General features: G+C 41.9%; 1 protein-coding gene across 3 annotated transcripts in view; it reads right to left on the minus strand.

Moving 5' to 3' along the window:
- Pgant9 (polypeptide N-acetylgalactosaminyltransferase 9) overlaps window positions 1–17,161 on the minus strand; it is a 277,718-nt gene that overhangs the window by 118,243 nt on the left and 142,314 nt on the right. For all 3 annotated transcript variants that reach the window (XM_076822772.1, XM_076822771.1, XM_076822770.1), the window contains 2 exons: window positions 4,901–5,682; window positions 1,102–1,300 (listed from right to left, as the gene is read on the minus strand). In XM_076822772.1, coding sequence (XP_076678887.1) covers window positions 1,102–1,300; window positions 4,901–5,150 — 449 coding nt within the window. In that variant the 5' untranslated portion in view covers window positions 5,151–5,682. The remainder of the gene's footprint in view (window positions 1–1,101; window positions 1,301–4,900; window positions 5,683–17,161) is intronic.

Here is a 17,161-nt window from a genome sequence, read left to right on the forward strand (position 1 = left end):
ATTGACGTTCACTAAAAGCTGCGAGGAGACATCCCAGAAAGTGACCAGCGACGTTGTCAATAGCCAGATACCGGAACCGGAAGCATTTCCGCGGCTAATTAAATTATTGAAATAGAGGCGCCGATTTTGGACCCGTTACGAGGGTCCATTGCCCAACAAATTAGTCGCGATGCCATTAATTTCTCCGCGCTGCGTATCCCGCGCTTCAGCGCCAGCGCGAAATTACTTTCTCCCCGTGTCAACGGAAAGTAATTTCGGCAATTTGTTAAACAAGAAGTTGCAATAACGTCCAATTACTCCGGCGCGGAACATATTAATGGAGCTGTTCTCCATGGCTTTCACTAGGGGAACGGAAACTTCGAAACACGAGTAAGACGGCGAGAATTACGTATTTCCGCTTTATTACGTTATCTGCCTGGAACCTTGAAGAGTCCCCGTGTATTTCATTCGAGCTCTCCCCATCCGCAATGAAATACGGTGTTTGATATAGCCAACGACTGAGCGTGCCCGCCGAGTAATTTAATTAAATAATAACAAGGGAACAAGTAGAATTTTCTGCGAGAGCACCGTTCCCGCTCGAAATTATCCTCTGTTTTTCGAGATCCACCGCGGCAGAACGGTCCCTTCGGAATATACCGCGGTAATTTTAAGGTCCGCGGAAGTCATGGAAACGGACACGAAGACCGGCCAGAGTTACGTATATAAATTGAAGAATAACACAGTGTTGGTGAATTTATTCTGAGTGGATTACTTTTCATTACCTAGTTGTACACGTAATGTTATTCATTAGTTGCATCTTAGCGACTTGTGTCCCTATTATTTCCTGGCTTGAATTTAACAGTGGTAAATTAGGAGATAATTAAATTCTGCTGTCTTAGAACGTATCATAAAATGTTATATACAGAAATTCCTGGATCATAGAATTTTAGGTGTGCCTAGTGTAATAGTTTAATTTATAAAAAATTATAATCAAACTTTTGGGAACAACTGAATTTTTTCCAGCATCTGTTAATATTATTTTCTTCAATTTTTTACTATGCACCTAATCTATCTTTGTTGATTTCAATCGTAAGGAAAGTTATTTCGGAAAATTTCACTCACCATGGATCACGAGGGTCGGGCAGTGTTCTGTGAACGGAAATCAGGTCGCTGACGTACTGATTGAACGCGTTGTTCATCCATCCATCGTCGACGAGCTTTTTAATTTCTGTAGTCAAATTTGTCGGCAGAACCACAGGCCGTCCCATCTCGCCGGGCGCGTTGGAGTCCTGTTCGCGAGGAGCAACAAGCACACCACCACCTGGCAAAGAAACAAATCAGAAAATGTTACAGCAAACGAGTTCCTAACAAACATTCCCCAAATTCACAAAACAAATCCCATAGGTTACCCTTTACTCCGGAGTTGGGCATTGAACTAAATAAAAAATTATTTAAGTAACGGATGAAATAAAAGTTTCTAATAAAACTACATTCGACGTCGAATAAACAAAATTTAAAGTTACAGTTAAAGTTGAAAAATTGATTGGACGCAGAAGTTGGAACGCCCGACGAATAAAAAATTAACTTTATTCGTCGAATAAAAAATTAACTTTATTCGTCGAATAAAAAATTAACTTTATTCGTCGAATAAACTGAGTTAAAGTGGCTCGCATTAATATTCGGACTCTTTTCAAAATCGCATAACTTTTTTAGAATTGGTCCAAACAACTTGAGTTTTTTTGAGAAGCGAGAAGGATTAGTTTGCTAACTGACGCGTTTTGTCGTTTTGAAAAAAAAATGTATTTGGTTGAAATGGCGAAAAGAATAGTAAAGGTCGATTTTTAAACTTTTTTTTGTGAGCTTGTAATGAAAATTCAAAAAACCAGTTTGTAGATTGCAGTAAGTTGTATACGTGTCTAAAATTTCATCAAAATCGGTTAACGTTGCTCCGAGCTACAAACGTTTAAAGATCGCAGAATAAGGTCGAAAATCGCGAAAATTCCCGAAATCAGCGATCTTTAAACGTTTGTAGCTCGGAGCAACGTTAACTGATTTTGATGAAATTTTAGGCAATCTACAAACTGGTTTTTTGAATTTTCATTACAAGCTCACAAAAGAAAGTTTAAAAATCGACCTTTACTATTCTTTTCGCTATTTCAACCAAATACATTTTTTTTTCAAAACGACAAAACGCGTCAGTTAGCAAACTAATCCTTCTCGCTTCTCAAAAAAACTCAAGTTGTTTGGACCAATTCTAAAAAAGATATGCGATTTTAAAAAGTGTCCGAATGTTAATGCGAGCCACTGTAACTTTATTCGACACACGACGAACAATTTTTTTAATATTCTCTCGTTATCCGAAATTTGTATTTAAATGAAATTTATGTCCATCTCAGCCCTGCTCTTAAAAAATCCCTCCACACACGAGCCCACAACCCCAAATAGATTCCTGAACCTCCAAACCAATGAAATCGATATCAACCCTCTCATAAATAAACTAACAGCACATACACTACACCGAACAGCAAACAAAACTTTCGCTCAGCCGTCAACTCCCTCCTCGAATTATCCCTCGAGCACAACTCTGCATCCAAAAGAGAAACGGAACCACGATGCCACCCCCAGAACAAACTGAACAAGGAAGAGGAGCAGTGGATACACGAACGCGGTGCAATAGGGAAGGAATGGGGCCAGGACGAGTTGAATTTTCAGAACGTTCGCGTATCCAGGGCGTGGCTGTGCCTCTTCTAAGAGCTTTCCCGCATAAACTCGACTTTTATTTCCCAGCGCCATATTGGCGGGGCATAGATAAAGCCGATGGGGTAAGTGGCAGCGCTATAGGGTATGGCCAGTTGGCTGGCTGGCTCGATTTCGACCAGTTTTCTCGCCAGCTTCGGCTCGTCCTGAAAATAATTTTATCCCAGTCTACGAAGTTGGGCCCCGGTGTGTACGGCGCGGCAATAAAGAGGACGACAAATTGCTTTAGTGCTACGGCCGGAGCCGCTGCGAACTTAGCCGCAGTGAAACTCCCGTCGTGCATCACTCCCCCTGCTACCTCCTCTTTCAAAATTCCGGCTGCGCCTTCCTATATTCCGCCCAGCCCTCTCAATTGCACTTTTGTCCGGCCTCGTTCGCCGAGCACCGCTGCCAGAGGACTTCAGGGAGTTCCTCGATGACCCAGTGAATCGTGGGAAATGACTCGATGTGTGGGCTAACTGTGGAATTGAGTGTAGTTTGGATGAGAGTTGCTGTCTGTTTGTGCAAGGTCCTGTGATTGTTTGTACAGGCTACTTCAATATTAATGGTACATTCTGAGGAGGGAAAATGAAGGTACCGAAGGGCAGGGAGGTTGCAGAGGTTGCCATGGTTCTGAGGTGGATTGACTGTGGAGGAGGAATTTAAAAGGGAAAAGGAACTGACTTAGGTTTTGGGGGAGACTTGCTTCCTGAAGTAATCCATTTTGCAGGGTGCATAATTGAAGAGCCGTCTGCTTACGTCGGAGTTTTCCTTCGCAGACCTCAACGACACAGGAAGTACAATCCGTCCTAGTTTCATAAGTCAAAACCTCTGCGACTTTCCTTTTTCTGCAGACCTTTACCACTATTCCAAAGAACACATTTCTAAAGACATTCAAACCCTTCTCTAGCACACATCACTACCTACTAGGGTTTGCAATCTCGGTAAACTGGTGGTAAACCACGCGAAAAAATCAGGATTTCAACTTTAAATAGCCGTCATTTTGTTCTAAATTAATATTTCGGAAAATTCTCTACGTCGACTTGAGGATACATTAATATACTAACGAAATCTTTTTTGTTTTTTGAATTTAGATAATCTGGTTCCGAATGACAGTGCTCACCGCAAAACCCAATTTTTATAAATGCTTCTTGGATGTCGGTTGTTAGTTTATTATAAACGTAAATATTTTTCTGCGAAAAAATTACCAAATGTTCTCTAAATGTTGCTCCTTTAAGCGCAAAAAGTTTTGTAAAAATATACGCTTCCGTTTCTTCAAAAAAAATTCACAAATATTCGTCTCTTTTCGGCCGTCTGACTAGGTATAACCCCTTAAGGCTGGAACAGACACTTCGAGTGTCTGAACTAAAAAATAAATGATATGACCGTACAGAGAAGATTGTTTAGAGCAACATTTAGCAGCACGTAGCCCCAGAAAGAAGCTACTCCTAACCAAAAAAACATAAAGTTAAACGCATGGAGTTTGCCAAAAAGCACGTTGACTGGCCTGTTCACAAATGGCGTAATATTTTATGGACAGACGAGTCCAAAATAGTATTATTTGGTGGTAGTGGATCACGCCAGTATGTCCGTCGTCAACCTAATACAGAATGCCAACCGAAGTATAAAACCAAAACAGTTAAACATAGCAGATGAAAAATTATGGTACTGCGTTTGATTCTGCTAATTTTCCTGTTCGCAACTGTATATCACTTTATATTTTATATTCAGAATAGTTTTATTGGCACGTGTTTTTTTTTTACAATGCTCGAATAGATTTCAGAAAAAGGGTTTCTTTTAGTAATATTTACTCTTATATTTTCAATACCTTAAAAAAATACCGATAAATTACCGGTGAACCGGTTTCGATTGAAGATTTTACCGAATTACCGGTAATTGAAGAGGTCGGTAAATTTACAATCCCTAATCACTACCTTATTTCCTGAACCCCTTTATTTCCCAATAATAATTAAAATTTCTCAAACACATCTACATACTTCTGTCCAAGAAGGCGTGAGCCACAAAAGGCATATAACAAGAGCCTCGTGAAAAGGCGCCGAGTGGTAGATTTAACAAGGTGGAGCCGCTTGCCCCCGAGCACGCCCCGTAACAAATTCCTCCGACCCCCGACCAAAAATCCCTGCCCCTACGAGGCTCCCACCCCCCGTAACAACAGATTAATTACCTTGCTCGGGACCAGCCTGGACAACCTTCTGCTTGGGCTGCACGTTAAGCGGTGTCTCCTTCCTGAGCGCTGCGGCTACGGGCACGAAGCCGTTGGCCATTTGAGGCGCCGCTACGCCCGAGGGCGCAAGCCCTTGTACGGCAACGTTCGCGCGATCCTCCGTGTAAAGGAGGAAGCAGACGGTGGCCCAAACCGCCGTGGCGAGGACGGCCACCTTCAGCCACAGGGATCTCCTCCTGGGGAAACCCATTTTTGACTCTCGCCCCGTGGGATCTCGTTCACCCCAATCCCCTGCACTCCGTCACCTTCTGATCCTCCGTTTCGAGCACGGTTCGATTAACTATCGTTTTTCAGCCGGCTCGAGATATCGTGTTACCTCAGCAACATCCTCTCACTTCTTCGTCCCTCCACTCCCCTACCCGTTTGCGTTCCACCTAGTCCACGCGGTACGTAGAATGGTCCCACCTTCCGATGATCGATTCACGTCGCGTCCTTAGGGCAACGGAGCTTTCCCGCCGATCTGGTTACGACAGATTGTCGCCTGTCTCGTTATCGCCGAGCCTGGAGGATCGACAGCTAGCACGACCTAGTCCCGGTTGGATCATCGTTCAACCTTCATTTCTTTCGTGATATGGCTGGGTAGCGGATATGTCGAGTTGGTCGATGACTGCGCGTCTCGAGGTCTCGGTTATTATACAGCTGGTCCGAATTGGTGCTAGTTGATATGAGTTGATATGTTTGTTTTTCGGTTGGGTCGCTCCGATGTCACCGCACGGTCGCACCTGGAATGATAGCAAAGTGGGAATTAATGGTGGTAATAAATCACCGGAATACGATTAAAGTGGCTATCAGATTTGTGTTGTTGATGTTTAATTAGCGGTGGAAACTGAAGCTTGGGATTTAATTAAATTATATATTATTGGAATAAAATTACGGACGGTTGTTTTGAAAGCGCGAGACAGTTATTATTGAATGCAGGTCAAGCCGAGTTGAAATTATATAAATTAAATGTAATTGCGTGCGTCCGGAAATAATTATAGATAGATATGCGATTCAGTGTTCCTGGGTAGGAATCGAGTTCCTGCGGTGAAACAATAGCCCGCACTTGTTAGAAATATCGAGATGAAATACTCGATTTGAAATGTTATTAACAAGAAGGGGAGGAGGAATGCTAAATGGAGTTATTTAAAAGTACAGAGTACTCGAAAAGTCTCTGTGCATGTTAGAGAGTTAAGTTTAATTTCGAAACCGTAAAATAAGTGGCAACAACGAGAGAAATCTTCTGCGAGCAGTAGAATAGGTACGCGATAAGTCAGACATGCTAGAAAAATAGAACTAGCTATCCGAGGCGAGTTAAAATGTGGCTCATAAGGAAGAGTCGCTTAGTATTTGCACTTTAGGCCTCAATTAATATAGAAATGGCAAATTTTTATAAATCCAAGGACTGAGAAATTATAACGCATTTCATGAATTATGAAGGACATTAACATACGAGTCTGAGACGTCCCTAAAAATTTACCGAAGACATTCGCGGCGCGCTGGGCCCACGTGTAGGGGAAGATATACCCATAAATTAACTCGCGCGAAGTAATTGAGTAATACATCACGGCCGGGATTTCATTAACCAAAGTAAATCATCCTAGGAAATTTCGTTTCGCGGTAGAACTTTTGATTATGCGCCGAACACAAACGTTTCGGAGTGAATCAATCTTGTCGGGTAACAAGCTCAATCAATTAACAATGTGAAAGACCGTTAGCGAATATTTAAGTGGCTGAAATTGAAACTGAAAGTTCGTCAACGCTGGAAAGAGGGCCAATTTTCTACACAACCACCGAACTTTATAATCCCGCCAGGACTTTGCTAATTAAAACGTATCGCCGCCGAAACTTTCGGGTACGAAGGTACACTTGTTAATGGGAGGGTCAGGAATCCACATTGGGTCGTTCATTAATAAGAGGAGAGCACGTTTGCGTGTCGTACAGTCGAAGGCGAGGATAACGCGAGCGTGGTAGCGCGAATTAAGCGTATTAATAGCGTTCGGAGCGACCGACACGGTTACGTAAATCGCAAAAAGAAAAGCAAAAGAAGAATGAGCCGGCGCGCAATCTTCGCCCGTGAGCCGGCATTAGAATGGCCGTGTTCGACATTGGAGAATAAAAGGCGCGCGCATTCAGCGTGCACCTCGTGTGCATCGCGTAACGTTATGCAGAGGAGATTACTTTGCAACCCCGCGCTGTCTGCTGCATTCCCAAAATTTTTACGCACCTCGTGCCGCTGTAACGAACACAGTATTCCATGGAAGATTGTTTTATGATAATTGTTTGTGATAAATTCTACAGAAGATCCGCTAATAATTATTGGTCCCATCAAGTGATTCAGAATTAAAATTCTATGCTCATGGATCATTTGGATTCAATGGTCCCTTTGGACAACTGAATCGCCCCGAGTTGTCACTGCAGTAAATCACAAACATTATTATTACCTAAGTAATGTGGGCCATTAGAACTGATGTTACTGGCACCGTTCCCCGAAGTGGGAGTTACAGATTTATCAAGCTAGTTCTACATCCAGATTCCACTGAATCTGACAACCGTTCTACGTAATGTTGATTAATATTTACTAGTTCTGTTGGTGTTGAAACCCTCCAAGGGACTGTCTGATGCTGGTCAGAGGAATCTGGTAGTCATCCATTAGGTTGAACTTCAAACTGTTTTACAATTGTGCTATATATGCGATGTGGATTGAGTTTATGTAATAAACGCTATTTACTACTTGGGTTTACAACTAACTGTTGCAACAGTGAATCAAGTTGTATACACCTTGGACGTCATAAGCTACTACACCTGGATAACGAATGCAGATCACAGCTATTAATTATTGTCCATATAATAACACTTCTAGAAGCTTCTGTGGGAATTCGGTGTTGAGAACGGCCTAGGAACCGTGCGAAGTAGGTAAGGCTTTGGGGAGGGGTCGCGAATTTATTACGTTTTCTTGCAAGGGCGAGAGAGGCTAGCGCCTTACGTAATATTTTTTTAACCTAATCTTTTTAGAATTAAATAAATTTTTAAAAGCATTTCAATAACTGAAAAACATACAATGTAACAAATATTACTTAGAAAGGGGAAGAGGAAGGGGAATATAAAATCTTACGAATTCTTATACTGGGGGAGGGAGGGGTAAGAAACCGCCAAAATTACCTTCACGTAATTTTATGTTGGTATGTTGTATGTCTGTATAATTGGCTTGCGCGTGAATTTGTAATTTATGGAATGAATGAAGTAGGTTATTAATGTTTTATATTTAGTTATTCCTTTATTGTAAATATTTATTGGTTCTGAGATTTTGTTTAACATTTGTAAAACGGTTGTTTTGTTCATAATATAATTTGTCCTCAAACAGTTGACAGGTGTTTTTCTCTTACGCTGTAAGAGTAACGATCATCCCTAATTGGATATCCCCCACAGGTATTTGTCGAGTTCGGAAAAGAGTAACATCGGGGAGTCGGCGCACAGTTGGGTAAAAGACCTTAAAAGTTGGTATCAATTCCTAGGCGTCATGAAAACTTGTGCTAATTAAATAACTTAATCAAAAACGAATATTTTAAAGTAAATAAAACAAACGATTCCTCGATTTTCACAATATTTAATACACTTTTCTACATATTCAATAACACAATCTGTGAAACTGTTGTACATATACGATAAGTGCAACACCTTTTTATTTTTGATGATACGGCAATGCCAGTGAGCATATTAATGATCACGTGAACTAGCATCACTATCATCATATTCATTATCAGACTGCAACTTATAACTGGAGGCAATAATAAGTTTAAAGCTTCATTGGGCAGAGATCAACGATTTTTGGGGGGTAATCGTCTCTTGCTGGTTATTACGGGACCTGAACTTAATAAAAAGTGATTCAAACTATCCTGATTACAAGAAGACATTATTTTCAAGAACTGGGAACCCTTTTGAAAAACTCAAAATTTTAGATTCTCGAGCAAAAACGAGCACAATCTGAAATTTAATCTCAGTTCTTTGATAATCAGATATAATAACTGCACAAACAACAATGCTTGATCGGTCTTGGAAGTAAACTAAATGTTTAATTGTTTTTGCAGATCAGCTATGGTAATTAAGGTTACACGAGGCAAATTTGAATTAAACTTTATAAAGGTATTATTGTTTGCCACGAACGTATAACAACAAAAAGTAATTAAAAAACACCTGAAATTGACGTCTTCATCGCAAAACAGAAGTTTAAACCACAGAAAACACAAAAAATTGCTACACAAAATCGTTTGATAAATCGCTTGGAAAAAGCACGTAATGAAGTACCTCCAGCTAACCGGTAGGTAGCTAAGGAAGGGAGAGTTGTAGTAAGCTGTGAATATACGTTTTATTGTATGCACATATTTCAACTATACCAGGGATAAAAAATCAGATCTGCAAACATTCTTTCATATTTTGATTTTCCGCCAACTTTCTAAGGTTTTCTACTCCACTGTGCGGCGTTGGAGGAATTAATAATGCGACTGGCGAGTACCCAGAGGACCCTCAGATCTGGGGTTCGAGTCCCATCGCCCGAGGCTCCCTTTTTCGCCTACACTTCCAAACACCCCCTCAAACCAACTAACAAATTTCACTCCAAGATTAGACAATCAGTTGCAATAAAGAACCAAGTAAAACTTCAAATAGTACACCCCATTCACCCCTCCATACACAATCCATTTCACCCCGATCCTATAAACCCAGCGCACTCTACATCCCACAATGTCCTAGCGACAGTAATCCACCAATTAACTATCTCCTCATCAAGACAACTCGCTCCACCACTCCCGTACCTCATTAACCAGCCGACACAGAAATTCATGCGACCAAAGCTGAACGGCAGACCCTACAAAACCAAAGCCTCATAATATCCGTCGGCCAGCAGCGGCTGGATAGAAGTTTCCATCCGAATTCCCCGGAGGAATCTCCTACCAGCAGCGTTCCGCTTAAATTAAACGCTCCTCGGCAACGTGAAAGAAACGTCGGTCGCGGAAGCGTTCCAGGGCCGAGGCCGAGTGGCTGTCGTGGGCATTATCCGTTGAAGTTTAATCTGGCGCACGTCATAGCCGCGCGTGGCATGCGAAAACGCGCAGATGCCGCGACTTATTGCCACGAGCTGATCCACAATAGCCGCTTTAGTTTCCTGACGGAAGTTTCCCCTGGACGACGCTGTCCGTTCGTCCCGCGGTGGCATCGCCGTCCGAGTTGCATAATAAATTCGTATCGGTGGCTGAGGGCGGGCTGCGCGACACATTCTGCGCGGCGTCCGAGCGGGATTCATCGGGGCGAACGGTGAACGAGCCACCCTCCCCTCGGGCGATTTCGCCTTGACGTAACGCGAATTGTTTCGTTCGCGCGGCTCGTTAGCCGACCAGGCCCCGGGTAGCATCCGTGTCTGGCTGCATCGACGCTGAGATTGAATTCTGCTTCACGGAGCCGCAGAGAGACGGGCAATTTTCACGCGTTTCAATTAAACATTTCGCAACAGGGTTACGCGCCGCGAGCGGCCTCGCGCGAATACGCGCGTACCGGCGCGGGGTTAACGAGATTGTTAAAGTTTCAAGCGCGCAACTCCGGTGACACTTTGCTGCACGCAGCAGACCCGCGGATGTCTGCTTCTGGGATGACGGTGGTATCCGTGACGGTTCAGATGGCTGGGAGACTGTAGGATCGCTTGGAATAGCATTTGAATCTCTGGAATTTGGGGAGACTTTGTGACTTTGGGGTGTTTTGATGCGGTTTCTATTTCTTAGTCGATGTATGATCTGCGGATAGAAAGGTAATGGTAAAGGTAAAGCAGGGCAGCCCGGGCCTTCTGTTAACCCGGGAGTAGGCGCATGTCGGTCTTTTCGACCGACGATTTCATGTGTTTTGAAACATGATCAATAGCGTTCGACTGTTTACTTTTTCCGTGGAGCTATTCCTCTTTGAAGGAGTTCTTGATTTATTTATGTTACGCAGCGACGCTTAGTGCACTCGTGTAGGTTTTAAATCGTACATTTTTACGCGTCGGTCTTTTCGACCATAGCGTGCCTGCTAACGTTAGTCTCATTTCGTTAGTCTCATTTCGTCTGCCGCGTACGACGCGTACTGTGTGGCAATCATGGCTAATACTAATTTCCGAGATTTCTTATTGATTGAAAACATTGAAGACGAGATCAGTGATTCCGCAGAAGATTCCGATTATGTTATACAATCCGATCACGATACAGATTCGGAAATCGATTCTGCGGATATAGAGATATCAGATGTAGAGGAGGCGTGTACATTGAGCGAAGGAAACGTAAGTATTTATCCTTTATTCTCAAGATGCAGTTTCTAATCCGAGGAAAATACAAATATTTAATGCGTTTATAAAACCATAAATTTATGAGTATATTTTTTGGAAAACAAATATAAATATAAAATATTTTAGATAATTGCTATTATTGAAAATTAAAAATCAAGTGATAAATTCAAATTGATAAATAGACAATGTAATTTTATGTTTTGCATTCAAACAAATTTTTATATAACATTTTATTTTTAAAATCAATTATTACAATGCATCATTTGTATAAAAATAAATTTTCCAGAACTCGTAATATTATAATACGATTAATCATTTTATGATAAAAAATGAAAATTATTTACGTATAACGATTCTGAAGTAAGTAAAATACAATGTTATGCAATATTTATGTTATTTTAGTCATTTTATTAAGTTATTTCTGATTACATTACCATCGGTCGGGGTTTATGATGCGGACGTGGTCTCTTTGCTATTTTTGAGCTTAAGAATTTCATTAGCGCGATTATTGTGACTGTTAGACATCTGGTATAATAAATAGGGGAAACTGCAATTCCCAGTTATGACGGGTAGCCTTGGAGCCTCTCCTGGCGCTCAATAGCGATTGACGTATCATAAACCCCCTGGACAGGCCGCGCACGTGAGGGTCGGTCTCTTCCGCGGGACCTTGGGGTCTGTCTCGGGGTCTCGGTGGAATTTCTCCCCACTGCATTTTGTTTATGCGGAAAGGTGGGCGGAGTGTGGACAATTTTCGGGAATCGGCCCAACGTGCCACATTTCAAAACTGATTGGTGTACGAACATTTCCACCCTGATCGGACCTCCGTAGAAGAGGTTGGTGGTGGGATAAACCGAGGTCTCGTTAGAGGATTCGCGGAGGAGGAAGATCAGAACTCAACTGAGAAACGTCACAAAAAGGTTCTCGACTCTTGTCGGCCTTAGAAACGGTCATACATATACACATTTATACTTTGACTTTTGTCGACCACGGTAACGGTCAATTGTAATAAACGTTATTGTTTTAAAAATCGAGGGTGTTACTAAACCAGCATTCATCCACGTAACAATTACGCTCAAAACACCTTCCATGGACATTAGAGTGGCCCTTATATAAATAATAAGGGTACAAACGTGCCGATTTTTTTCTCGTATTTCTTTACTCTCACCCCCTAAAATGGTACCGTTTCATTAAAAAATGCTTCCTGATAAAGATTATTGCAATCAGACAACAGGAAAGGGTACCCACCAGGCCTGAAAGTTTAGAATTCATCAATGGTTTGGATGTAAAGAATTTCTGAAAAATAGTAACCCCTATCGAAATTTTCTTCAAATAATACTAAAAGAACATTCCATTTTCTACAATTACTGTATATATATTTGATTCGTGCTTCCAGCCATTTTTTAGATATTGTAACTATGGTAGATAGGGTAACTTCGGGATGATAGTAAAATATGCCCCTCTTGCTTTTTTTAACCCATTTGTAGTGCCAATTTAATTAAAAATGTAAAACCGAAAATTAAAAATATTCCCTTTTTAGTATAAACATAATAAAGATAAGTTTTGAAAAATAAGCGATTTTTTCCCAACCTTTCGCACCCCCCTCCTGGCGCCCAGGGCATTAGGTACCCTACCACAACATCGCATCGTTTGTGATTGTACTAAAAGTATGAAAATACCTACAATTTTTGTTCTTTTCCTTCTTTAATGCATGTTAAGTAACTACCAATGTCATCCCGCACTGCCAATCATCCCCCAGTTTACAGCACTCAAAGAGAGCATCTAATAAAGTAGTCAAGCGGCTGCTTTTAATGTCCCACAGGCCACTCAACTTCAACACTTCAAAACCCTGAAGCCCCCTTACTTTTACAAATTAGAATTCAAAATTATCGATGCTCCTCGCGAGAAATCAAGATGCCACCTACTAACCTACCCTCCACGTCCCACCGAGCGTTCTCTACAATTCACTCGAAGCGCCCCTCAAATCTCCAATCCCACGCATCCCACATAAAGTAGCTGAGCACAAAGCGCTCCTCCATCTTAATTCAAAATGTTGCCGGGCGAGTTTGCCGCGTTCAGCGTGAGATCCGCACGATTAATGGCCTCCTCTCGCATCGATGGGACTCGTGCACCGAATTATCCCGTCGACACGGTCGAAGGATTAAATCGTCGCGGATTCGAGGAGCTACGGAGCTCCAGAAGCGCTTCACAATACGGCGCGCATCAGCGTGCGTCATCCGCGTCGTCCCGGCGAGAGCAATTTCGGGAAGGCAATCGCCTACTTCCCTCTGGCTGGTCTCAAATACGCGTGGCGCGCGGTTACGCAGCCGCCCGGGCGGCCGTATCGCGGCAAGAATCGGAATTGTTCGGGATAAGTAGGTGTATACAATGCTCGTTGGCGGTTTTATGCGCCATCCAGTGCGGGGAGGGATGGAAGTTTCGCAGCGCACGCAATCTCGGAAATTGTCTAAAGTTGTCGTCTGCCGTATCAGAGAATCGAGGGCTGCATTCGGAATGGCACCGCGAGGCGGCGAGGGGCCACGGGGAGGAAGGATGAAAGAGGAACCCACGGTCGTACTCGCCTATCCTGAAAGATTCTCAATGCGAAAAGCTCCGCGAAAGCTCGCTCGAGTACGAGGTGACTGTGTATGCGTGCGCACGATCGCGTGTTCCCTCGACTGCGATTCCACCGGAGCCGACGGATTTGCGAAATGCCGATGGCCAAGTCCGCGGCCCTCATTGATGACCGGGGGAAGAGCCCTGGGAATTTGAATATTTCCTTGTAGGGCCTGCGGCGTGATGATACTCGTTGGAAATTGAAAACGCACTCAACGCCAGGTTTAACTGGGTCTGTTACAGGTGTGGGTAGGTAGAATGTTGGGCTGTGTGCGTATGAAGTGGCCGCGGATATCCTTCACTCGGCGGGTGGCGCTACTGGGTAAAATTTACCACAGACGCGCTAGTTGCGAAAATGTGAAGACTGTTTGAGCTTTGTTACAATTTTTTAAAGAACTTTAATAAAGATTTTAAGGTATTTCATAAATTTTGTTCGATTCTTAAAACACTGTAGTTTAACATAAAAATTACAAAGTTAAAAGAAAAATATTCTGGAACTGACTGAAATGTTAATAAACACGTGTGGATAATGCTCATGGATAAAAACTCTGTGTTTTTTTTATGCGCCGTTCTTAAAGAGGATAGAGCATTCTCGCCCCTCTAGACGAGAATACCCCTTTAAACTCCACATGTTTAACTCTCCAACGATGACATTTTTTAGTATTACGCAGAGCTTGGGTCTAAAATGACCCCGGCACTACTAGTCGAGGGCGTAAGAATATAACAGAATCTTCCTCGCTTAAGGCGAATTTACACGGTTCACTTTGGTTGGAGAATGCGGTTGATTTAGCCAAAATGAAAACGAAATGAACAGTGCAAATTACCATTTAATCAATGTGTTCGATCAAATTGAAGATTGAAAGAAGTTGACAGTGTTTCTACTTGTGATGAATGTGGTTGTTCGTTCAGGACGAATCATCCAATTTGAATACGTGAAAACATGCACTTGAACATTGAAATGTGTACCGTATCGCTAATACCGCTGTAAATTTTTCTTTTTCCTTTCGCATGCGCGTGGTTTAGTTCAAGTGTTCTCCGCTACGTGCCTTAATAGTAGAATAAAAACGACGATAATTGTAGAAAGGAAAAAGAAAAATTTACAGCGTTAGTAGCGATACGCTACAAATGTTTTATTTCAGTTGCGTCGATGTAATATTGTTTGTCAACAGAGATTGCTGTTTTGTGCCAGAAATTTGTGTGTAAAGGCAATAAGAAAATTATAAACAATTTGCAGTACCTCTCGATTTTATAATACTGTATAATTGGAGAGAATCAATTAATTCTCGATTAGTTAAAAAACGATGAATGTCTTATAACAATAATTCTTAAAAATTATTTCAACACCAGCACGTGCAACTTGCTCCGACGCCACTTTTAAGCGAACCCCTCATTTCGTTAGAACGTGCAAACATTTCACCCTTCAATTTTGTCGAATCGACCGCACTGTTCGGCCAAAGTGAACCGCGTAAATTCGCCTTTACGTCCCTTGTCTGAACCCTTACAACGCAGCGCGAGATTCAGTGGCCGATTATAAGCGACGTGCTCGCGCCAGTCAAAGAAAACAATTTCTATCTTGTTACACCCCCGAGGATTTTCCCAACTCGTCGCAGTAAACTTTGTCGCGGTTAGTGTCGCCGATAGTAACGACCACTAAAAACCGACCGAACCACTTCGCCACGTACGGTTCTGGCAGTCGTTCCTCCGTTTCTTCGACACACAGACCTCCTCGCCGACGCTCTCCCCCTAACACGTGCGGCTACTCGAGACACCAGTTCCGTCCACTTCCCGGAGAATGGAGGTCCCCGAATCGCGGGGGAAGGAGCGAAGCGGCCGGCTGCTGGCTCGCAACGAGAAATCGCCCGCCTCGATTGTTAGAAATGTAATAATCCCGCGACAGAGTGCAATCACTTGCACTTCGATCGACGAGCATTGTGGGGCCGGCCACTCTATATATATCGTATACTTGGGAGCTTCTTTATAAATTGAGTTTGATTCGACCGTCTAAGTGGAACAGGTAAACGCGTCTGTCGTGTCGGGCGATAATAAAGCGAAGTTTCCGCTGCCGCTACGTTTCGTTGTGGACTTGCTGCAGAATTGATTTAGGCTTGCAGGATTTCTTTGAATTTAGGTGGTATCGCGTGTGCTTTGCTTTACCTGTGCGTAGGTAAGTTTAGCTATTTTTATCTGTATTAGAACTTTAGTCTTAGTCCTAAGTTATAGGTAGGTACTTAATTGTTAGACTTATCAACAGTATTCCTATTGCAGCCTCGCCTTTACTCTAGAACAGTGGTCCCCAACATTTCTGAAGTCGCAATCCCCTTTCGTAATCTCCTCCCCCCATATAAGATGAGGTAAATTTAATAAGGTAAAGAAAACCCGTTAAAAATTGGTATTTCAGAATATAATGATAACTTAATAATATATAATTATTTTAATACATATATTATATATACTTAAAGATTTTAATATATTTAATTATCTTATTTGATGCGATGTTCGTGCTTGCATCTGGGTAACTAGCTTTTTCTTTTTTTCATAAGTGAAAAATCAGTGTTACATTATTAATAGAATATGGCAATGTAACCATGGTTGGGAAAACCACAGATTGGGAATCACTGTTCGAGATTTACTTTCATTATTACTCATACATATGTATTATTTCATTTATTTTCTATGCGTAATAAAGTCGTAATAATAATAATAATAATAATAATATTGTGGTAATTCATTTGGGGGTGGTTTGGGGAATATAAGTGAATTGGTTTTAATAGAGACAACGCTGGATATATTGTTTAAACCAGTGAAATGTAAAACGAAGTAGTTTGTACTTTGGTTATTCGCGGGCGGATTTCGAAGCATGTAGTTGTTATACAATAGTTTAATTAATATGGTGTAATGTATTGGATGATTATGTTATTTATAATAGAAGTAATAACAACCCTACCTTTGGGGAAAGTTAATCGAGTGTAGAGTGCACGCTGTATGCATCGTGTTTGTCAAATTATTTCGCATATTCGTTACGATATTGCATTAAAATAGTTACGTGGTCAATTACACTCGCATCTGTATGTTTGGAGACCTATTTTAGGACACTCGTTGTGGAAGTCCGATCATACGAATCTCACTACAATAGTTTACAAGACAAATAGTGCCCATAACTTTACACCAAAAACTTGATTACCACATTAAACTCTTTCGATAATATAATTTGAATTTCGACCGTAAAAATTGTTCGAATTAGAAGAGATGATGTCGGCGCACTGGTTCGGTCCACTGAATAATTAAATAAAAGCTGGAATTCG

The sequence above is a fragment of the Andrena cerasifolii genome, chromosome 11 (assembly GCF_050908995.1).
Source record: "Andrena cerasifolii isolate SP2316 chromosome 11, iyAndCera1_principal, whole genome shotgun sequence".
NCBI classification, from domain to species: Eukaryota; Metazoa; Arthropoda; class Insecta; order Hymenoptera; family Andrenidae; genus Andrena; species Andrena cerasifolii.